Source organism: Seriola aureovittata, chromosome 11 (genome assembly GCF_021018895.1).
Source record: "Seriola aureovittata isolate HTS-2021-v1 ecotype China chromosome 11, ASM2101889v1, whole genome shotgun sequence".
Taxonomy (NCBI): domain Eukaryota; kingdom Metazoa; phylum Chordata; class Actinopteri; order Carangiformes; family Carangidae; genus Seriola; species Seriola aureovittata.
Genome location: NC_079374.1, coordinates 8,714,689 through 8,739,846, shown reverse-complemented (window position 1 = coordinate 8,739,846; position 25,158 = coordinate 8,714,689). Strand labels below are relative to the sequence as shown.

The 25,158-nt window shown below is 41.7% G+C and overlaps 1 protein-coding gene across 3 annotated transcripts in view; it reads left to right on the top strand.

The window, feature by feature from the left end:
• dachd (dachshund d) overlaps positions 1-25,158 on the top strand; it is a 93,238-nt gene that overhangs the window by 46,467 nt on the left and 21,613 nt on the right. For 2 of the 3 annotated variants that reach the window (XM_056389201.1, XM_056389202.1), the window contains exons 2-6: positions 2,374-2,489; positions 9,007-9,159; positions 22,583-22,755; positions 22,905-23,040; positions 23,142-23,273. In XM_056389201.1, the coding sequence (XP_056245176.1) occupies positions 2,374-2,489; positions 9,007-9,159; positions 22,583-22,755; positions 22,905-23,040; positions 23,142-23,273 (710 nt within the window). Of the gene's footprint in view, positions 1-2,373; positions 2,490-9,006; positions 9,160-22,582; positions 22,756-22,904; positions 23,041-23,123; positions 23,274-25,158 lie in introns of all 3 variants that reach the window. The other variant, XM_056389200.1, reaches the window with a different exon arrangement.

The window sequence follows — 25,158 nt, the reverse complement described above, 5'->3', positions numbered from 1 at the left end:
ATGGCTAGCCAGCGTTATATGTGTGCAGAGAGTAGCTGAAATGTGATCCCTTTAAACACACGGACAGATTCTCTTGCAGCCTATCTAAACTTTACCTTTACTTAACTGGGTCTTTGTACTGGGGTTCACATCCTTTGACATGATCTAAGGTTGATGTGACATTTTTTTGTCCATTTGAGGTCCTTTTTGCTTTTAGTATTGTTGGTAAAAAAGCCTTTTACCCATCACATATCCTCTATTGAGGTCTTTCATAAATAATTCAGCCAGAGTACAAGTGAAAGTGATGACAGCAAAACTGTCTGCGATCTCTCCCTCTCATAAGATCAAAGAGGTGCTTCTATAGAAATAGGAATTACATTTCCAGACGTTGGTGGGTTGAGCGGGCACTCATTTCTCTTTCTGCTCCTCTCTCTCTCTTCCTCTCACTCGCACTGCCCTCCTCTTACTTTCTGTCATTCGCTCTCCCTCTCCCTGCTTCTTTCTATCACTTGTGTGTTTTCCCTTCCAAAGGGACACAGTTGAGTGAAGGTCTGCTTTTAGTCCTAAAACCTCCAGAGCTGGTATATGAGAGAGTCAGCACATTCAGACAGATAGAGCGAGTGCACTCTATTAGCAGGACTGAGGTAAATAAACCTCACAAGACACGGCTGAATAAATTCAACTACTAAGGCGGCGCGGTTATCTGAACTAAAACACCGCATCACCCTGTAGATACTGCCTTTGGGAAATGTAGTGAAACTTACTGTAACACAAGCGGCCTCATATACTGTACTGGTCCATAAAGTCCAGAAGGAGTCATCATTGTTTGAAAAAGTCAGAAGAGCTCATCATTTGGCAGCATTTGCTAATTTAACGGTAAATGTTTGTTGGATGCAAACAGCTTGTAAACTGACCCCGAGTCAGCGATCATGTTAGAAAAAAACATTTGCCACATTAAACCTACATACAGTGAGAGCAAACAACACAGTCAGTGTCATCAGTGGAAATAAAGAGATTAAATTCCCTTTCATGATTACAGTTTCATGACAAAAGCATAATCATTACTAATATCGATGTGGGTAAGGAGAGACTTTGCCCGGGATTAAAGACAATAAATAAATCACACCTTACAACAAACTTCACAGCAACATTATCATATAATAATGTTAGCACACCCATTTAACAGATCAATATGTAACCTGAATGCATCGGCTCAACAAATATCTCCCCGGTTTGATTTCTGGCTCTGTCCTTTTTATGTAAAACGTCAAACGCCATGTTTGTTCAGGTTTCCTCCCATAGTTCAAGCAGACTACGGAAACCCTTCGGTGTTTTAAAGATGGATTAAGCGCAGTTCATATTGGAGAGAACTTAGTATCCTGGTTAAGCTCGAAATGGACTATTGTATGTGAAATAATGTATGAAGCCAATATGTCACCTGTGTCAAGTCACCATAATTCATCTTCAGACGAGACATCCAGCTCCTTGTTCATAAAGAATATACGTCTATAGGATCTTGGCCCCCTCATTATATGCGCATTGCATTTTTTTTCACCCCTGTAGGCTTTTCTTTGTAACTATAAGCCAGCAAAGTAGGTATTGATTGCAACTCCAAGCTGTATTAATAAGTGAATGAGTAAGATGTGTGGAAAGTCAGGGGTGTATCTGCTTTGGAGGCCTTTTCTCCTCCACAGTAAGGTGGCACAGTCATTTATCATGGCTGGATCTGTGCCCCTCGTTTGGTGTAATAAAACTCCCCCATCAGAACCGTCCAACAGGTCTGAATCACTCTGTCACACCACCTTCCAGCTAAGGCACGCATTAAATCAAGCAAGCAGAACATTTCCTAAGGCAGCCATTGCCTTTTAATTTCCTGAAGAACCTTAAAATATCATTCATTACCAGAACTACACATATTTGGTTTTTAAAAGTCTCATAAATCAATAGTGGCCTGACTGCAATAATTATAACAAGTTAACATGTAATTTCCAGGCCGAGGGCCGCGCACTGGATTTTAGCATATGCAAACGAGGCAATTCAAATAGTGTGGGGATATTAATACGGAGGAACAGGTAACGAGGTACGGGTTATGAATTATGCATCAAAAAGTGGTTGATCTTCAATAAAGGAAATGAATTCACCGTGTAATCTAATTAGTTATGGAAGTCTATTATGTTGAGCTGCAGAAAGCAACTGTCCTTGAAAAGAAATTTATTTACAGTACATGTTAGCTCTTTGGAATGGAATTGCATTCTGGAGTGCTCCAAATGTTAACACCCCCCCGCCCCCTCCCCCCCTGCCACCATCACCACCCACACAACCCCCTCCTCCCTCTGCCAGTCTCCTCCATGTCTCTCACCCGCGTTCTCCTCCTTCTCTGCCCCGGTGTTTTAGCTCCAGACCCGGCCGGCCTCCGAAGAGGACCCAGAGTGTGACATCGCCAGAGAACCCCCACATCATGCCCCACTCAGTCCCTGGCCTCATGTCCCCTGGCATGATCCCACCCACAGGTATGGTTTGGTCTTAGTCTGTGGCGCTCCGTCGCTGTTGCTAAGGCTCTGATTTGCTCTGTCTGGGTCTCTTCTATCTCCCTCTTTCTATCTGTCACACACATACTCATACACACAAACGCACACACACACACACACACGCACAAAACCTCCCTACGAGTGGCCTCCCTGCAGCTTGTCCTCGAAATGGCAACCAGTCCAAAGTGACACATGCACCCAACCACCAGACACCAGCCGCTCACTCGTTTACCAAAAACAGATCCTCTGCTCAACCCCCGGAAACCAAAAGGGGGAGAATAAATTGGAGTGGAGATCTTTTCTCTCAGATTATTCCAGTAGATGTTGCATTTTGCCTTGAGTGCATTCTAATTAGTGCGATTAAATCCACTCCACTGGTATATGTACATAGGCACTAGTGATGCTAAAGCAAGCTTATCGCCACAAGAATCAACAACAACCATTTGTGCCCTAACTTACCCCTGGGCCAAGTCTTATTGCAACTAATGCTTTTGTTCTATTTGTGGCTGGCTTCATTGTGACTGCTTTGATGTTGGTGGCTGTAAGTGCTCTGATTTGCATATTTTGCTCTCCTTTTTGATATGTATTTAATGATATTGTACTGTCGAAAGGAGCTCTTTGAATGCTCACCCAGCATACAGTACACATTGTATTTTACCAACTGTTAACTGTAGTTCTTTACAAAGAGGTAGTTTTCCATTGTGATCTTTGGTGTATAGCAATTTTAACACACTAGAAATTATCTTAACTCACAGTCTCCAGCTGTTTTTTTTAATTTTTCTTCAGCAAAGCAGCGTCTGGGAGGTGTTTGAAATTCAGTATTGCACACAGATCGGGCCATCCTTGTGATTCAGCACAATGGAGGCTCACAGGCTAGTGCTTTGAACTCTGGGAATAGGGTGAGGTCAGTGGCTATCTGCGCTGTAGTATAGAATGCGAACTTAAAGGCCGAAGTGAACACAGAGGAGGACAAAGTTGAGAAAGACCCGTGTTATTTAGTGGAACATAAAGCAACAGAAAAGCCTTTTGATATCATCCCCTTTTAAGCCCAGCGGGACTCTATGATCTTGACATTTAGTCAGGGTATTCAAGGGGCAGAGATAAAGTAATTGAGGTTTTCTGGTCTTCTCATAACTGCCTTAAGCTTCCTAACTGTGGCGAGACAGAACTTTTCCATCAATTTCTGTGTTATAATTAAACCATTTATTGTTTTGATGATGGTATTAAGCATTAAACGTCAAGGAAGTTACAGATTCTGACAGATTAATAATGAAGTATAATTGACCACACAGAAGTTAGCATCTAAGTAGGCGACTAATTGATCTCCCTGTCATGTCGAAATGTACTGATTGATGATAAAAAAGCAACATTGAGAAACTGTCTTAAATAGTTACACTATCATGTCATGTCAGATTAGTTCATTTTTCAGATGAGTTAGCGCCTGCACACACAGACGGAATATGGGCCGACGGCTTCACCAATACTCCAAGACGCCACAAAAAAAGAAGAAAAAAAAAGCCATAGCACAGTTTAATTTGGGCTGCAGAGAAAGAGCCAAATACTCCATGAAATGTTTTGTTCACAGTAGAATGTCAATTCTCTCCCGGTGTTGCATGTGTAAATCTGTGATGCAGGTACTTCTCCCTCAGCCCCTTTTGACTCAGGAGTGGTTGCCTCACGCTCAAATTTGGCAAAAGTAAAAAGAAAAATCAATTATCTAATCTTCTAGCCTCGTATGGGACAAGGAGCTGACAGAACCAATGCATCCTTTTCCACTTCACCCTGTTTTAAGGAATTGTGTTTGCTGTAATTTCATCATGCAAACCATGATCCATCAAATGTTTTTTTTTAGTGTTTTTAGTTATTAGACATGGAGATTAGACATAGACTCAAATCACATTAGATTAAAATCAATGACCATATTCAACACAGTGGAAAGATGTCTTCTTCACACTCCTAACAGGACCAGAGAAGCCTATGTGAAACACATTGTTAACATATGTATCTTTGCCCTTGACACCAGTTCCATTTAGAAAAGTACATCTTAATATGCTTAGGTTTCCATTTAAGGAAATACCCTCATATGTGTGTGAAAGCACACGTGTGTATGTGTGAGTGTCTTGAATGCGTGCATGCTAGTATCATGCCCGAGGGGGGTGGGGGGAAGGGGTGGGTTGTGGGGGTGGGTTGTGGGGGTGGGGGGTGGGGGGTTTGCTCTGGAGCCTTTCCAGTTGCTGATGCATTACAGGCAGATTGGCCCTCAAATCGGATTATTTGCTGTGGACTGACACCACACTGAGATGACATCTCCTTTAAAGTGGAGAGGGCCTCCACTCACACTCTGGCCACTACTTAAGCAGCAGCTTCAATATAATTCATTTATGTCCTGGATATGGCTTCAACCTTTTGAATAACGCAAGAGTACTGCATTTACCATTAGAGAAATGAATGTCACCTACATCTTACCGGGGTGCATCCTGTACTTTACCGATAAAAACAATATTTTCTAATGCTAGACGCCTCTGCCTTACTGTACAAGACTGCGTGTAAGATACCAGTGCCTCTGAGAGCCCGTTCTTCCTACAAGTATAGTAGGTGGAGACATATTGTAATATTTATGTTCTTTTGATGTACAATTAGCATGTCAGCTTCTAGAGTGGATCATCTAATCTGGTGCCACTTCAAGCTGCTTTAAAATAGATCCAGTATGCACCAGGTAATTTAGTGTCAGTTCTTTGTGCCTTTACCCCTCCTCTATCAGTTCGCTGCTTGTCATAAGGTTAGCGCGCTCTGTAATTGATACTAAATTTGTCATGATGTGGATAGCACAGTTCAAGTGGTGCAGCGTACCTAAGAGTCGCGTTGTTCCCAACCCCAGTTTGTCATTGCTGTGCTGCCACCAGTCCATGCATTAAATTAGGCGGCCATGCTCATTGACATGGAGTGTCTCTTCTCTACTTATCCTGCTTGCCTGATAAATAAAGTGTGTTTTCATTCGTTGCCCATGGTGCAGTCCCAAACAGAGAACAGAACAGAAACACAACAGATAAGCTCTGGTTATTTTTCTTGCTTTTCTTTTTTTTTATCACCGCTAGAGAAAGTCATAAAAGTCAGTCTTTTGTGTACTGATGTGAAGTTAATCTGATTTTAATTTAATTATACGAGTTAGTTGCGGAGGGCACAGGCATTGGGGTGTTTGTTGTAAGAATGTTCTGACACTGGCGCAGGTATGGGGCAGCTAGCATGTTAATTAATGATGAAGATCCTGACAATATGCAGAGGCATGACAGCGTTAAGCCAGTCGGCTGCTGCTTCCTTTGCATATTAATAGATCCTTCATTATTATTTAATATGACAGCTGCTCCAAGGGCTACCATCAGACCTTGTCTCTGTTATTTGCTGTTTTGTGCTCCCCATGTGACAGTGCCATGCTATTCTCTATTTGTTGAAATGTTCCCTTTTTCTGTTCACCGACTGGTGTGGCTCTCTACATGCGGCCGTGATGCGCTGTTTGTTTTGTGCTCAGGAGGATTCTGACCGTGTGTCTATATGAGAGAAAGTGTCTGAATCTAAAGGTGACTTTGAAAGAATATATGAGGCTGGATTGTTTTGTTTGCATAGTAATGAATGCAGATTAGCGCTGAGTGGGATTGGTCTTGTTGACGTTTAGACTTCTAGTGGCTTAATAGACTTGTTGCTGGGCGCCAGCATCTCCCAGGCTACCTCATAACATCCACTGTATTGAGGTGTTTGTTATGTGGATATGACAATTGATCTGTTGAAATGAAACAATTATCAGAACAAAGATTTCGATTTATGTAGTTTGTCACTTAGTCAAACACAAGGGTGGAGGTTGCAGCAGAATGATAAATGAAAAATGGAAAAGTGATCATTTCACTGTAATACAAATCCACTTCTTACCTCAACATTTGATTAAAATCTATTGCTTTCTTCTGCAAGGATTAATTTACTTTTTTCTTTTGTTTAATTTTTTTTTTTTTTTTTTTACAGCTCAGTCCAGTTTACAAAAGAAAAAAAAGAAATGTTGAGGACACACAGGCCGCAGTGCAATAAACAACAGTGTTCTCACAGCCAAAGTTAGAGAGCATCAGAGAGCACCACTGCGGCACTCCTTTGAGCGGCACCTGATTTGTGGGGGGAATTTATCACACAAACAGCCCAGAGGTGATTTCAATATTTACTCGGCAGTCTGTTCTGCATACGTCTCATTTGGAAAACAGTTGACTCTTGCCCATTATACACAAATGAAGGCTGACCTTCAGACTGGGCAGAGGCCACATTCATTATGTGGAAAAGTATCACCTTCTTATGAGGCAATGGCTTTTTTTTTTTTTTTTTTTTCCCCCTGCTCTGCCTATGCATATGGAACAGCAGCCAGGGCCCATTGCAAACGAGAGGGCCCTCGTTGACATGATGTATACTGTACGTCAATATGGTACTGATGTATTTTAAGATGCAAACAAGGCTTTAAATTATATGCACCTCCATGTCAGTGGCTCAGAGTGACTCTCGCCATCTGCCTATCAGCTGGGGATGAGAGGAGAGAGGGTGCCCAGGCTGGTATGTTCTTGTGTGCGTGTTTCTCAGTGCGCGCCTCTGTGTGCGTGCATGCTTGCATGTATCTATTAAAGCCACATGTTTGATTTCTACCTCTCCTTGTACTTGTGTCTCCCCTCAACTGCATGGCTAATAGCCGCTCTTGAGTCCCATCATGAAGACGTGACAGCTGAGCGATGATAAACGCAGACGTTGCCTTGTTCTGCATCAAACGTAAGGCAAACCTGCATATCAAGTATAAGCAGCCTCTGTGAAAGGGCAGGTGATATACCGTATTGTGGATATGAGTGATTCCGCTAATAGGTACATATCTTTTTCTCGCCATGCAGCTTTGATTTTTGTTGCTAGGGTTGGCAAGAAGAGTCGTGGGACTCTCCTGAGACACACCAGGCCTAGAGGAGCTTTACCACTATCTGTCCCTGCTGTCAGTCACGTTCAATACACCAGAACCCTGGAAGTACCACAATGACAAACCAGTGCTTTATGGTCTCTGCAGTGTGCTAAGCATATGTATGTCTATAATCGCAGACTTACTATATCAATCATATAAAGTCAGTTTTGATCGAGGTGGACGAGCATGTAAAATAATGCTATTGCAGTATATATTCAGAGGTGGCTGTGGAAATGGGAATGATTATTTAAAATGTGATGTCAATAGTCATTTAGTCTGCTCAAGAAGACAGCAGCGTTGAGCCTGAGAAGAATCCATTCAAATTCTCAAAAATATTTGACATGTTGTCAGAAATTGATGGAAAATGAGAAAGTGATATGCATATTAAAGAATGTATTATAATGGTTGCATTGTATAAAACTGTACAAACATTTGTATAGGTTATTGACTCTCAGACAGGATTTTATGGGCAGTTAAAAACTTAAAAATGCCTTTCAAACAAACACAATGAAATATGTTACAATCTGTCTTCATTTTTTTGTGATTTTTTTTTTTAAATGTATTTTTATTTTTTATGCCTTTCTTTCGCTTGATAAAAGTTTAGAGCTCTTGTTGCCACCTCATTATTTTCTCACCTCAAAAGTCCTTTAAATGAAGATGAATTTCATACATTGCTTCATTTATTTTATTTTTTTTATGGATCATATTCCTTAGTTAATTTTCATACATGGCCCTCTTAAGTACTGAATAAACTCAAAGCCATTTTCAAGTATCAAAGAATAAAATACTTGAACCCGTGGTACATTGTTTATAGTTTTCCATTCTGTGTGATGACTGGCCTTGACTCTCAGAAGAGCCCTCTTATTATGAAGCACTACAGTATATAGCTGTGAAGAATTTGAATACCAATGTTAGGCATTATTCTGGGTGATTCGGATATGATGAATACATTAGAAACACCCTTGCTAAGAGGTCTTTTAAGACACAGTTCTCGCTCTGTACTCGTTCACATGCTGAACCTGTCTCACTTCCTGTTTCACTTTTTCTCTCCCTGAACCCTCCGGTGTCACCCTGTATCACCATGCCTCCCTTATATATATATACGCATATGTTGTGCATTATAAGTTGTACACACAAAATGCTTGCATCATGTACTGTTATCTTGACTGCATCTATTCCCATCAAGGTAGAAATACATCAATACAGTGGCGAGGAATGCCAGAGTTGGTGAAACATTCATAAAAATCATATGCTGCCACACACACAGGGATCCATCCCATCAGCATGATAACCTGCTGTGAAGATATCCCCTGTCAGAAGATGAAAAACCAAGCCGTGATCTCATAGATGCTTATTCCGCATGGTGTATAAAATTATTCATTGTTTTATTATTTCAAAATTCCTCTTTCATTGTTTTTTTTTTTTCCCGTCAGGGCAGGTTTGTGAAAGGTTTTGCAGGTGCAGTGGCTCAGCCCCAGCAGACATGTAGCGGTCTGTAAGCGCTCTGTCTCCTCTGCCTCCTCTCTCCAGGCCTGACAGCAGCGGCGGCAGCAGCTGCCAACGCAGCCATCGCAGAGGCCATGAAGGTCAAGAAGATCAAGCTGGAGGCGATGAGCAGCTACCACGGCAACGCCAACCACCATGGGGCCGACGGAGAGAATGGAGACCTCAGTTCTAGCGTTGGTGAGGATGCCCTTCACGCACACACACACACACACACACACACACACACACTGTCACAAACACACCCATACTCTCATAAATGCTTGCTGCAAACTATTGTTTGTGCCTGTAGAGACAGAGACAAAGAGACAAACACACACATCTTATATTTTAATAATAGATGGACAGAGAAATGTTTAAACACTGACAGTATAATTTGCATCTCACTCTGCATCTGCATCAGAATGTGTATAATACTGAATATAGACAAATGCAGATTTGCTCATGACAGTCATGATTTTTCAAAAACATCCCAAACCTTTATTTAAAATTATTTTGCAGAAGAATTAATTTCAAGTGAATCTCGTGACTTTTGAATTACGACCATTAAAATTGAAAGTTTCATTTGCACCACCTACGGGCAGAATACCATCAAGTTGTAGCTAGCAGTGAGTGCGTGCACTCGTCGATTAAATTTGATTTCAGCTGCAGTCCATGCGTTGGAGAGTTGTGGCAGTTTACATCCAATAGACCGTGCCTACAAGAAACACAACCAATTATAACAAAATGAAACTATCATTAAATTTTTTTTTTTTTTTTGTGGGCTTGCACAGATATTAAATGAGGAACTTTGAATTTGCATGTTGACCCATATCTGCATCAAAATACAAATAAAGACTGACAAATAATGCAGATTTTAGAACAAAATTAGAGGTTTTAGGAAGACTGAATTTCCAGTGAGTCAGACTTAGGGCCACTGAGTAATGGCCGTAACATTTTTTGTAAGTTTCAAGTTTCTGTAGCACTCCCTAAAGGTAGAATAACATCACCTTTTGCAGGTTTGCTGAGAGTGAATGTGTGCAGCTTTCGCCTACATGACCAAAGACTAAAACATATACACATGTATGTGTATATGTACATATAGCTCGTCCTAAATGCTTTTTTGTTTAAAAAATAGTGAAATATTGTTTTTGTTCACTTTATATGCAGTGTGAATATTAACTCTGGTAAGGTAAGTCTTGTTTTCTCTTGAAGTGTTACACTTTTGTTTTAGAAGGAAAAAAAAAACGTTCTTAATAGCTAAGTGAAACTGTGAACTGTTTCCCAAAGCTATCAGCTTTTAACAAGGTCTAATTGAATTGCTGTGAGAGCACTGGTTTTTTTCACTATGTGCCATTTCAATTAATTATTAGCCCTAAAATGCAGAAGGATTTTTGTAATATCACACAGAACCACTTAGTGTATTAAAGAGAAAGATAATGTATGTTAGTGCGGATTCATGAGCCCATTCCAAATTATAGACCAAATGTAATCCCTGTAGCTTTGGTTGCTAAATGGAGGTTTTGATTCATTTACAGTAATAAATGGCTCGACTCCTGAATACATTTCAACAGTAATACTTGACACCATGGAGCTTATGGCGTGCGGGATGAAAACAGGATGTGTTTCTAAGCAGATTTAACAATGCAAAATGCATAAAGTGTGAGGTCATCACTCTGAGAGAATGGAGTGTGTAAAAAAGAGAATACGAGCATACGAGGTCACGGAAATAAAGATAAATGTGAGTACCAACTGCAAGGCTATGGCAATGGAGCTAATAAGAAACTGTTTTATCTTTTTACAATTTAAATTGTAACCTTGAGCCCACAGCCAGCCACACAGGCTCCCGGTAGAATCATAATTCTGGCAAGGGGTAGCAGCTCTAGGTGTGGGTGCATGGGCCACAGCATTAGCTCTCTGAGTGAAATATATGGCAGTGACGCCTCTCGGCCCCATCCACAATCAATTGGATTCTTTTCCTTTAATATTTACTCGCAGCGATGAGATGCTCGTCTGCATGGTGATGAACAGTCTGCCACTGGCGTTTGAAGGTGACCTGTCAGTGAGTATGGACAAATCTCTCGCTCGCAGAAATGTAGAAAATAAATCATTAGGGGCAGGCAGTCAGACAGGGGCCTCTCTCTCTCCCTCACTCTCCTCGGATTTAAATCAGCTCAGATTTATGATTTGAATTAATGCTTCGTTTGGTCAAAGGAATGGTTGCAGAGACAAATGATGTTTGGTACTGAAACCATCCTAATATTGATTACTGGGTGTCGCAGCAATCTCTTGTTTATATCAAGCACTCTCCTGTGACAGGGTGGCCACCAGGAGTCATCCTGATAATACGCTGGAGAAATATGGCCCGCTCTGCACTGCAGGGCCATGAAACACAGCTAGCAGTGTGCTGTCTTCTTCATCTAGCCCCAGGCTTACACTCACATGTTTATTTTTAATGGAAGCATTTTGTAATTTCGCAAAAATATGAAGACCGACTTAAAAGAAAGCATGATTACAAGGTTATTTAACATTCCAAAAGTGTCTCACTCTGGCCTGTTTTCACAAACTATTTTGGACTCCGAATGCCTAATATGTCCAGCTCTCAAGCCTATTATCCAATAGCAATCTAAACTTATAAATCACTTGACTGATATAGCGTGGAGTGGGCAGGAGGAGAACTGTATTTGGCTGTAGCTTTGTTGGGACTGGACTGGCTGTGGCTCATAGCACTGACTGAGGGTATGACTTCATGCTGTTTTTTAACAGACTCAGACCACAGCTGCTCTCAGGAAATGGACTGGAGTTTTTATAATCACCCAGCTTAAACTAGGACTCACACAAGCGGATGTGTTTACTTACACAAATGATGTTACCAACCATGATAGGAATTGATATGATAATGAGCGTGCCTCTCATAATACCACTAAGGACGTAGATCCATTTAATCAGAGAGAGACCTACTACATAAACCCATTGAAAATAAAAAATAAAAACCCTCCTCAGGTTAAAATACAGGTGCCTCATCTCAGTGTTTGTCAGAAGCATATCTTGTATTGTGAAGTGCTTAAAGCAAAGCACCGCAGAGACAGCCAGTGAAGGACACTCTGTTCTGTTTGTAGAGTTGGATTGCCCGTCGCTGTCTTTGTGTTGATGTAAACTGAACAGGCTAATGTTTCTGCCTCGCATTAAATATTCATCACAATTAGACCTTCCTGTTTGCATCAATGTTATTAATTATAAGGGAAAAAACAGCCAGTTCAACTCTCAGCCAAAATAACCAAACATCCTGAGTGAGGGGAGAGAAGGGAAACAGGTATTTTTGGTAGGAGTATATGGAGAGAGAGAGACAGATGAAAAGATGAACATATAATGACATAAAAATGTATGGAGACCGAATGAGTGGTGTGTGGGGGCGTCATTCTTTGATTTTTTTTTTTTTTTCTTACACTCCTTAGTTGGGTAGACAGGGCCCTCTCAAAGCACAATGTGGATTGTTCCTGCGCCTCTCAGGAAATGCCACAATTACAGATCACAAACCAAGCAAAACACGTGTGGCGCGGGGCCTTGAGGGGGATAAACAGCCCGCCATTCCCTCCCAGTGCACTGACCCCAGCCACAACCTTCATTACTGGGAGAGAAAATATTGTCAGCTGCCCACTAACAAACACCTGCCAATTTCAAGAGAAGGAATTGCTTTTTTTTCAGCTGCAGAAGGAAAATAAAGTGTTTCTTAGAAAAAAACGTTAGAAAAACAGTGGGAAGAAAGGATAGGGCAGCGTTCACCCCTGTCCTCTTTTCTCTGTCTCCTTTCTTCTCTGTCTCACTTACTTCCCTGTGTTTCACCCTCTGTCTCTCTTTGGCCACTGGGTGCTGCCCTGCCACTCATCTGACTCCTCACCACACAACTCTAATGGAGCTGAAATCTTGTTTGTAATTAGATATGGGAATTCCATTGTCATCGGCCAGATGATGCCATGACATGCCAACCAAACAACTCGCCGACAGACAGCGCCACAGGAAAAAGAAGACGCACACTAACACTAACTGTCGGACGTTAGCTGTACATTTTAACTATGTCCTAATAACTGAGCTGTGTAAACAGTTACATTCTGCAGCATTACTTCAAAAACCTGAAAGCCCTTTGTCTCGCATCTGTGGCTTCAGTCCAGGCTGCCTGCGCCCAACAGGGAGTGGGGGAGCCACATGCTAGGCTGAGGCTGGACGGGTGGTGACAGGTACCTGGAGTGTTGCCTGACTGAGAGTTGAGAGGAAGAGGTTCTGGGTGAGATGATGAGGAAGCATCATTCTCTCTCTTCCCAGGGTCATCAGGCTAATTTCTGCGAGCCCCACCCTCACGCTTGCATGTTTGCATGTGTGTGAGTGTGCGTACGTGAGTGTGTGTGTGTGCATGCTCGCGTGAGAGAGAATGAGGGGGCCTTGGCCCCTGAGAGCGCTCTGTGAGGAGACCACAGCTGTACACTCCCAGCAGCTAATTGGTCCTTATCTAGCTGTCCCATTCATCTTCATTTTTTACCAATTACTGAGCATTATCTGTGTTCTCAGTTGGGTATGGGACTTAATCCTTTTTGGTTAAGCTGGTGCTACAGCTTGCAAATTTCAAATGGAGGAAGGGGGGTGGGGGGAAGAGAGAGAAAGGTGGAGGGGAAGGGGAGAGGGGGGCAAAAGTCATAGCAAAAACAAACCGAAACTTCCCATCATCCCTCACTGACAGGAAACAATCAATAAACAATGACATCACACAAAGGAGGGAGGAAAAAAATGGAAGAGATCAATTATTGGCGTTATAATTCAAGTCCTTGTTTGCAAACGTTGCAGCCTCATTGATTAGGCTGGTCCTGTTGCACTCACCATTATTGAGTTGTTAAAACCATATTTTCTCATCATCAGTGGTTTTGCGTTGGCGGTCACACAGATAACAACGCTTTAAGGGGCGTCATTAATTATTCAAGATGTATTCATTTTAAAGCACAGCAAGCCCAAATCATCTTGTTTACTCTACAAACAATACATGTATAGTACATTGCTCATCCAGAAGGTACATCAAGACGCCGCAATCTGGGACAGTTAGCCTTAATTTTCTGAGATCAATGCATAACTAGGCTCCTCTCTATATGGGGTCCGTGCTTGGCCATGCTGCAGAGCTGAGTGGAGTCAGCCTGGAGACCATGCACTAATTACTGGAGTGTTTACTGCTCTGCTGGATAGCATTTGTACCATTTTGGATCATATCAGTGAGTAAATGTTCTTTGCGCTAGACCGATAAATAAGACATTAAGATGACAGTGTGTATGAATGAAATTACAGTGGAAAAAATGATAGTCATCAATTATAGAATAAACGCACGTCTAAAATGGGTAAAATTAACAGCCCAACACATATGTATACTAACAGAACCTAGAGGCATGCATGTCAGCAAACACAGACAGTCATGCACACAAAGGCAGGACACATATAGAGACACTGCTTCTGCACTTTGATAGGGATCTGTTTGGTCACACTCTCTGCGCCAGCTGTCAGCCCAGCTCCACTGCGGCGATTTAATTAGTCTGTTTATGTCCTTTCTAATAATAAAGCTCTCTGGGTGGAAGGACACATCCAACTAGCTAGCTGCGCTCTCGCCAACCTGCTAGCTGCACTATTGCTGGTGGCCCAGCGCAGCTAAATGTGGGCCATGATGGAGGATGGTGGCTACTTCCTGCTCCTCTAGACAGAACATTGGCCCTCAGGCTCAGATCTAGTATCACCCCCTACTCAATCCTAACCTTAACCATTAGGGGATAAAGCACATACTGACCTGATATGAGTGTCTAGGGGCAACTTCATCCATCTTCCTCTCTAGCTCTCTTGTGGGAGCCTTTGTCAGTCGAAGCTCTTGAGAGAGACTAGATTGTAGCCATAGGCTGAATAGAATTCATTTCACGAACATACCAACACCTCTGTCATTGTAACGCACTATTGTTTCATCTGATTTATGCCATTACAATGTGGTTTGTTTTGATTTTCTTTCGTGTGGTATCGAGGCTGAACTGGACAAAATAGGGTCCATTTAAGCTGCCAGTGTTTGGGATAAAGGGGGGGAGTAGTGGCGGTAACTGAGTCAGACACACTGAGCTAGACAGAGAGTAGCAGAACAGACAGACAGCCTTCCAGCCTGAGTGAAGAGCTTGATGGGTCTCTGTCTCTCTCTTGGGCTTTAGCCCTCACCATCTCTCTATTAGTCTGCCAGGCTCATGGGAGCCAGGTGACAGATAAGTGAAGAACGACACACACATTTTAATAGACATTTCAAAAGATAAACCTGATAATGATTTCTCTTTTTAATGAAGTCTAATGTCCTCGTTCTAATTCCAGTTGCGTCGGCTGTTAAGCATCAGCGTAATACTTGAATATGCATGATTGGGAAATTGTGAGGCACACTGATGTAGCTACAAAATACACGAACGCAGACAACTGCAGAAATAGATTACAATAACTCGGGGAATTGATTAAACATTATTTCTGTAATGATCCATATCAAGTTCTATCATCTTTGAGTGGCAGCGGAGTTGCAGCGTTATAGAGAGGAGGAGACGCGAGGAGAGGCAACACGCTACACAAACCTCATGTCACGGAAATATTTGTTTGATTGTCTCTTGTGGTTAGTTCACAATAGCAGGAGCAGAGCTATAAAAAACAACTGACCAGTCGAGTTGTCATCCCTCATCAACATTAGGCCTCATTCTTCATTAATTGGATAGATTAATTTGGAGCGCTTTGATGTGGGGGTGATGCATGCGTTCGGCTGTCCCCTCCTCACTATTCTCTGTCAGGTTGAATTTAGCCAGGGAAGGGGCTGACCTTTGAAAGTGAAGAGACAACACAATTTGAAAAGACAATGTCACTTGGTGTAAATGTGATACGTGTAATAAATGACATTCAACCTTTCAGTGATGATGAGCTTTCGCAGGTTGGAGTAATGTGAAATATACACAGCGTGTAATTGCATAGATTGCGGAGCAGTTTTCACATACACATCTACGATGGTGCAGCATTAAAGCCTGGATATCATGTGCTCTCATTTCACTATGATTACTGTCTAAGAGGACACATTAGCATAGAGTAATAATATTACTGTGTACACAATAACAGTAATGACAATACAGAGATGACGACAAGAAAATGACAATCTCTTTTACTGTGATTATTCTGTAAAAATGTTCCACTGCTCGACTGTGCAGCAATCAGGGGGAGAATCAAAGAGCATTTTGTGGTGATAGAAGTAGTTGGTTCTGTTCCACAAAAACACTCTGTCGGTTGCCTGAAACGGGAGGTGTTTCTTCTCAATTATGATATGGGAACCTTCATCCAAATAGAGCTATCAGCCATACTGAGCCCAGACATCTTCGCCATCACACAGCCGCTCCTCTGGGACCAAGATAAAGAGGGAGAGAGCAAGCAAGTTCAAACAATGTTAAGGAATTTCACAATCTCAGCATGTCCTTCACAGTGTGAACAAACAGAGGAAGGCATTTGAGGATAAATTGTGTTTAGAATCCCTAAGAAAATATTCACACCAACAAAATAATTGAAATAACCTCAACAAAGTGTTTTTTTTTCTTTTATTTAATCTGCGTACATAGATGTAATTAAATCCAAACCACCTACATTTTCCTGGACTGTTGTGATATAAAATTCACATTAGAGTCAGATACATCACACAGTTCACCTTGAACTCATTAGCACTGCAACTATAAACTATACACTACATTACTGATTTTCTCTCACGAGGTGATTGTAATGGAGGAAGTGAGAGCGCTGGAGGTAGTGATGCTAATTTTGTAATTAAAACGGATGATCTGATGACCACATGCAAACTGATCCCCCTCCGCACCACCACCACCCTTTCTTCCAACAAAGTGATATGACGACAGAGTGGGCCGTGATTGATAACGCTCGTCAATATATTTCATTTCAGGAGCCTTAGTCAAATGACAACTGGTTGTCATTGACTGAAAGCAATCTTTTTAAAAGGGGAGCCTTTGCTAAGTATCAGATGAAAATGATTCCTCTGTCTGCTTGGGTGTCACTGTCTGTAGGAGCTTTATTGATTGGGCTTGAATATATTGCACCCGCAGTAGTAACAGCTGCTAGTAATATCTCTCCTCTCCTTCTGCTTTCCTCTTCTGTTCACAGCACTCTCCGTGCCACGGCTTATTGTCAGTGATCGGATGTTGGTGCTCTCACACCGATGTTGTGTATTTATCAAGAGTGATGTGTGACAAATGTAAAGTGAGCCTGGTTCTGACCCAAATTACACAAGCGAATGCTGTTTGTTAATGTGTCCTGAAGGCCTGGCTGTACTGGCCACCCCCAGCCATATGCATGATTGCATTAACTAAACCCACCATTGTCTCCCCCGCTCTATACGCTCAGTGTTATCAAGCACAAGGATGTTGGCATTGGTTGGTAAAGGTCATTTACTGTAATGAGATTTGCCACATGCAAGCATATGGCTTGATTATTGCCCTGTTCGTTAACATTTTCAGCAAAGAGACAAATAGACAGCTAAAACGGGGGCTAGCGCGGGTGGGGGGTGGGGGCGATGGCGATGGCGAAAACGTGTTTAGCATTTTCTCTTCAAAGATAGGAAGAACTTTTTTTCACAACAGATCTGTCATGGAGATGATTGATCTTTCAATTTCATAAGGAATGCGTGCCATTAGAGCTGAGGATTTAAATTATCCTATAAAAGTTGCCTGCTTTAGATTTTATACACTTAAAGGACAAACACCTCTGTCTGTCTCCTCCATAATTTCTACCACATGTTACACTCCAGTGGTTTGGGTAGGAAAGCAATTATGTTACCTCATCAAACCAGAAATGTTTTCTTATCATGGTTTCTCTTACATTATGTTACATTAGGCATCTTGGCAGGAAAATCTTTGCCCACCCGAATCATTGGAAAGTGTATCTCTTTATCCTGGCATGCTAAACACATTTTGTTTGTTGATGAGAATGGGCTTGAAATGTATCCAGTCATCATTGCTCTTGGAACGTAAAGCATATTGTTTGCATGTGTTTTTATGTCTGGCTGGCTCCATGCGTGTACACACCTATACACAATTATCTCTACTGTATCACAGTCTGAGTGTGTACCCATATGTTTTCATGTTTACCTCTCCTTGTTACGGCGAGATGTATTCTTTTTATGTGACTGTTTGTGTGTGTGTGTGTGTGTGTGTGTGCATATACGTGAGTTGTGCGGCAGGTATTTAACAAAGACAAGATGTTTGCTTTATTATCAACATTAACTGCGTAAACACAAAAGGCTTCAAAGTTTCATTCAATGACACTGAGGGGCTGTGGGTGGCTACATCAAAGCTCAATACCTTCCCCCCCCCCACCCCCCATTTTAATGAGAAACAGGACTCACCAGCCTTGACTGAACCTGCCATCTGTGTGTGTGTCTGTTTTTTCTTGTTTGCATGTGTGTGAGTGAGTGTGAGAGCAGTTGTGTTTCTGTGTATATGTAAGCATACATTCATGTTGTATAAAGTGGCACCATGATGCCAGACAGCATATTTATAGAGCCTGTGTCTTATGTTTGATCTAATGGCTGTAAGGCTCCCTCCAGCTCACATGCCAGGGCTTCTGATTTTGGAGATTAACAGTTATAGTAAAGATGAATAGCTGATTAGTGCTATGGAGAGACCTCTAAATGTCTTGCTGCATGACAGACACTTTTTCATGAGCCATTCATTTCCTTTTGGGACTGGTGTGCAAACCCTTGATATGACCACAACAAAGACTCCATGTGTGTAGCACCACCGTCTCACCTTTGTTGGAGAAATACATACACGACATGGGGCCATTTTACAAGCGCAATTAGGAGGAAAACTCAGATTGTTTTGCAGCAGCAGACTGCGTACGCATTGTGCAGTGAGTCAGTCCATTTAGCTGCCTGACTGGAATGGTCCTGTTCAGTTTGACAGATCAGAAGAGGAAAAAATATCTCGACACCATGAAAACCAAAGGCTTAGCACAGAGCAAATCAGCCTTTTGTCTTGTTCAATTCAAATCAAAGGATAACCAGGAATGTTTGTTTGACAACAGCATTTACAATGCATTGTTCTGAAGCCCAGAGCCTCCCAAACAAAGACAGATAGGCTTTAAACAAGTCATTTAATTAGCACCGGATCCACAGCTTTGGCTCCGCCAACCAATTATACATTCCTGAGGCATGTGCAGGTCCTATTTCACGGGAGCGAGAGGCAGATCCTCTCCAGCCCTGTCTCTTACAGTACATCTCTCCCCTTCCATTTAAGAGAAGGTAAATAGCCCAGACAGACAGCTTCATTAGCCAGCGTCTGAAGAGCGCGGGGCCGATTGTCGCTTAAATAGTGTGCTTTTACTGCAGGCCCAGCCGGCGACCTCCGATCAATTACAGCTGACATTATTGTTTGTCGGGAGCTTTTTTCCTGGACAGAGGGAGTAAAAAACGAGATCAGGCCTGAGCTTTGGCTGGAAATGTAATCTTCCCCCTCTCTTTGGTTCTTTCGCTCCACAAACAATAAATCATTCAGTTGAAGAGATAATAAAGTGCCAAGTAGGAGCTAGTTTAATTTTTGTCAGGGGAAATCTGTCCACAACAGAGTTAAGGGTAAGGGGTTGGCTGCTACCTCCATACCGTTTTAAATGACAATGGCTTAGTTCCTTTTTTTCTTATTTTCCTCTGTAGGGTTAGATGGCCACAAAGGCTGAAGTCCTGTTTAGATGAAGATTAAGTGCAGCGCAAATCACCGTAGGTTATCATTCCTGTCATCAAAATGAATTACTGCTCTCTTTTTAATCATTTTAAAACATTCAACATTCAATCTTTTTTTTCGGCGTGATTCTTTTAAGTATCGGACTTAGCGTCAGCTGCGCGGTTTGGTTCTGATGTAACAGCTTTTTAATCATGTTGTTACCAAGGGCTGTTTTAATTCATTCAATTCATCCTCCGCGATTCAGATCTTTGCTTATCCATGCGTGAACTCCCAAGCACTGCACGACATAATAGCTGAGCTGTTTATATTGGTATTAAGTGATTTGTAGTTTTAATGATGGTAAATAGGAGTTCACCTTTGCAGGTCCCTCAGGCTTCCTTCAGGTAAATTACTCCAAATGTATTGTTTATGCCCTTCAGGAGCGAGGAGGGGGGTGGGGGCTTGTGGGAATTCACCTCTCATCAGGTCTGAACTTCTGTATCAGAGATAAACAGAAACTGACAAATATCTTTCTGACGGTTTGCCCACTGGAATATCTACACAATATCCAAGTGATTAATGAGTCTGAGTGAGTTTTTTGTTGATTCTCTTTTTTTAGAAAAGAAATATAAAAAAAACCTGCATATATGTTATTTTGAATCCTTTCATTTAACAAGAGTAAAAGCAATGGGGAAGAAATTGCATATGAATGAAACGAGAACACTTAACTTGTCTTTGCGAAAATGCCAGATTCATTGAATAAACCAATATCCTCCTCACCTGGCTCCTTTCAGCTACAAATAAAGGGATTTGGTGGACCCTCGTTGGTCTGTGGCACATTCCCCTACAGTGGCCTGAATGGGCCTTTATGGGAGAAACACCGCTTTAGGATGGGGTGACATGAAAGGGGCTGGACAGGCACTGAAAGCGAGACTAATACCCACTGGAGGGAACAGAGGTCCAGTGTTTCCCCATCAGGCTGTCTTTCAGGTGGAGACACATCGCTGAAATACATATACCATCAAGTACAAGCGACAACAAAGAAACCAACAAGTAGATATAAAGTGAGTTACAGATAGTTTTTTTTTTTTTGATTCCCCACCTCTTTTTGTACTTTATTGATTTGACCGATTAAGACCATGTGTCTTTATCCGTGTAGCCGTATTTGATTGAATTGGTGTAATGTATCCACCTCAAAGGCAGAATAAGTCTCTTCACTCTGGCCCTTGAGTGGCCTTGAAAGGCTGATAGGTAGCCTAGACCTCTTCATGTTGTCCTACAGTAAGTACCTCCGCAATCAGGCCCTCTGTGGTGTTTTTTAATTGAGCTTAGCCTGCTGAGTAGTAATTGATTCAGTCTGAGCTACAGCAGAGGCGCTGATACAAGGTGCTGCTTGGCTTCCGTCTTTCTTTAATCTCCCCTGCTTTATATTGTTTGGGAATACTCGCCACTGAGAAACTGCATGCCATCTTTCTTATGGAAATCAATGCTTCTTTTGGAAGGAGGGGAATGACAGAGAGGAGTACTTCTCATGTCCTTTCATTTTCAACCAGTGTCCTTCTCTTTAGAGGCTTCGCCATGCAGATCTCCTTGCCCTTTGGCTACTGATGTTTTGTCAGAAAAGAAGAGTGGAGTTGTTTTGTGGATCAGCTTTCTGTAGTGCAGTATCTTTTTTTCTCCCTCTTTCTTTCACGCAGCTTTTTACCTTGAACCAGGCTGCCAAGAGAGAGTGGAAAAAAAGAAGTGAAAAATCAACAGAGAGGCTCAATCAGATCCAATAGTGTCTATGAGGTTTTCTTTAAAGCATTTGAGGAAAAGCATCTGAGTGGCGGAGGAATGAGACCAAACTGTTCCCAGTCACTTTTGATCCTGCCAGTTCAAAGTCCCCATAGAGCAGAGAGGGGGAGAGGGGGGGGTGTGCCTTGGTTGGTCGGGTACAGACACCTAGCTTTGACCTTCTGTCTGCGCTCATGTCCTTTGAAAGTTGGCTTGTTTTCATTAAGCCATTCAGAAGCACAGTGCAGGGCCATATTTTGACTAACTACTAACCCCCTATGGTATCTTTATTAGACATTCTTTACATTTTCAGACTACTAATGTCTTCAGTTTTCCCAATTAGGCGTCTATTGCCAGACAGCAATTGAATAATTTAAAACATTTGTAAGATATCTCTGATGTTGTAATGGAATAATTTGTGTGGATATAAAAGAGAAAGAAATGAAAATCCCATTATTGTGCGAGCTGAAAGTGACTCTTTTCAGTGCCGCTCTCTTCTTCTTCTCTCGCTGGTCTGGTATATGGGCTGCTATAATTAGCCTAAAGTCATTGCCATACTGTAGTCTGACGGTACTTGTTTGTCATTAGCACATTTAACTAGTCATTTGGGTAATGGCTTTCAAGATTGCCTTTGTTTTTACAGTGATATTTTTTATATGTAAATATTGAGACAATTTCCATAATATGCTCTTTTTTATTCATCATAGAATAATTGATGCAACTTTACTGCTGTGTAAACTTTGGTCTTTGAATGACTGTGTATATAGTTATCATCCCCGGTTTCTTTATTATTATTGCAGTAGAATCTATTATTAACATATATTGTAAAACATTTATGTGTATTATGTTAACATGGTAAGGATACCCAAGAAGCAATTAATTTGAATTATTCCAATTTTTTTTTTCCTGATGGATTGCAGTGTAAAGCTTTAGTGTTATTGGACACCAGTTTTAAAGGGTATCTCACTGATGGAAATGACTGATTGCTGACTGAACAGCGGCAGGTTTTGAGTTTTCAGACAGAGACTCAGAAGTTTCCCCGGTGAATATCGCACTCATAATACGCATCGTTGAGTAACCAACGACCTCTTCATGTGTCTCAGGCCTGGAACTCCCCTTCATGATGATGCCACACCCCCTGATCCCTGTCAGCCTGCCCCCAGCCTCCGTCACCATGGCGATGAGCCAGATGAACCACCTCAGCACCATCGCAAACATGGCCGCCGCAGCACAGGGTCAGAGTCTGCCCTCCAGAATGGTCACCTCTGTTATAAAGGTAAATTTTAAAGCACAAAGCGGCAAAGTTTTAATACTAGACAGTTTAAACGTAACCCGCTTCTCCCGGTAGGTGTAATGTTTCAGCCTGCACTGGATATTTACTTTGGGTGTGTGTGTTTTTTTTTTTTGTGGCTGCTGGGGTTTCAGGAACGTGTGCCGGACAGTCCCTCCCCTGCTCCTTCCTTAGAAGACAACAGGAGGCCAGGCAGTCACCCATCGTCCCACCGCAGCAGCAGTGTGTCCAGCTCCCCAGCACACACAGAAAGCTCCTCAGACAGGATACGTACGTCTCTCTATTACCTCCCCACGCAGATCAAGAGCCAAACATGTTGTGAAAACTGTTGTTCTTTTTCGTCCTATTTAAAGAAATCTATCTCCATCCAGCGGCACACCACAATGGCCTGTCCATGAACCAAGCCCTGCTAGGCCTGTCCCCCAACATTCCACCTGGACCTAAAGAGGGAGACTTGGCCCACGACATGAGCCATGAAGCAAAGAGGATGCACGCTGACAAAGGTGAGCCAAGTTTCATTAAAAAGAAAATCTATGATAAAGTCATGTAGTCTAAACAAGGATTTTCAATATTCCCACTGCAAAATGAACAGTGGCATATGTCTTCTAACTGAGTTTAATCAACTTCAGTAAAGGATATTTTTGTAACAGTTGCAACGGAAGATAACTCTAATTTCATCAGTTGTTGATCTGTCAGAAAATACTCTGCATGCCTAGTGTAATTTTTCAACACAAGAAACATTTTAGAAAATCTTTTAAGGTCCTGAATACTGATAAAAACTATTTGTGAATACAGGATTAGCAGTTTCTCTGTTTATTCTTCTTGCTCTTGTTTCTATTTTGGAACTCCACAGAGTCGAGTCTAGGTGTGTCTACCTAGTGCAGATGCCCTACATTTACAGCACATGTCAGCCCTACATTATAGATGCCATTATAGATGACATTTAATGTGACACCTTCCACAAAAAATCTATAGGTGAAGTGGATTCTTTTTAACAATGTTCTGCATGTTATACATGTCTTTTCTGAAAGGCTCTCATCACTTTCCACAAATTTGTACTCAGAATTTATGTTCCCATGAACCCATGAACCCATGGCCCCTTGCTGTAACAGGACACTGTTCACTGCAGTTACAGTAAACAGATGTGGATGGCCCAGAATATTCTTACATTAACAAAAAGGGGAGAAAAGGGACAGTAAAAAAGTAGAGCCACTGATTATGCTGCTCAGTCTCCAAGTTCTTGGAGTAATTACAAAAACATTAAACAGTGCTGCTACGGTTTGTTAGCACTAGAAATAGGTTTCATATAATCTGGTTTTGAGACAGATTTTGCATTTTGCGTTACATCAGATTTCTTTAAATACATATACCAAATTAGCACTTATATTTTTATATTTTATAATCAGCCCTACATGTGGTGCTATTTCTTATCACCCCCACAAACTCTGATCTGCAGGAAGATTATTCAAAATGTTAACTTCAATCACAATGTCCAGAGTAAATGTTTTTTTATTATTAATTGCTGGGCTTATTTAATTATAGTTTTGCCAGGCATTAAAAAAAAAAAAGAAAAGGAAAATGAAAATGAAAGAAACGGATAGAAATCTACTAAGCGTGGCGGATTAAATACAAAATGAAGCAAATAATAGATTTTAGTATTCTCTGTTGGTTTTAGCGGAGCTGGGATGTGCTGTACTGGGTGATGCAGGGTGGGGTGAGGCTGATAATGATATTAAACCCACTATGGAAATCATTGGGCTGTATGTTCCCTGTTGGCTGGGCTGACGTGAAGATCAGTGTTAGACCTTCACTCACAGGGTGTGAAGCAGTGAATAGTAATAATTAGCAGGATCAGGGGCTGAATTTGTGGGTCACAAACTGTCTAACTGTCTGTGCACATGTGTGAGTATGTGTGTGCAAGTGTGTTTAAGAGTGTTTGTGTGTGGGGAAGAAAAAAAAAAGAAAAAAAGAAACGATTTAGCCAAACAAACATAGCAGCACAAACAGAGAGAAAGAAGAAGGTTTAACCAAGTGTCCACATAGTAAATCAACTGAATGTTTCCTCAGCAGCAGAGATCTTGCATCTTCACTGAAGTGCCTCCTCCATACACAGATAATCAACACAAATGGACTGTAATTTCTTCGTAGGATTAGAGGAGAAAGCAAATGACCAGGCAATCCACACCAATTCTGGATGGATGACCCACAACACATCCACTTGCAAACACACACTGTATTATCTTTGAGATTGTCAATTCCTAATATGTCACTGGACTTGATTAGGATTCTGAGCTCTCCAGTGTGTGCACCAGAGGTCTCAGGCTGTGGAAAACATTTTTATAAAATAACCCATTAATGCAGAGGAGTGCAACTAAATTAGTTACCAAT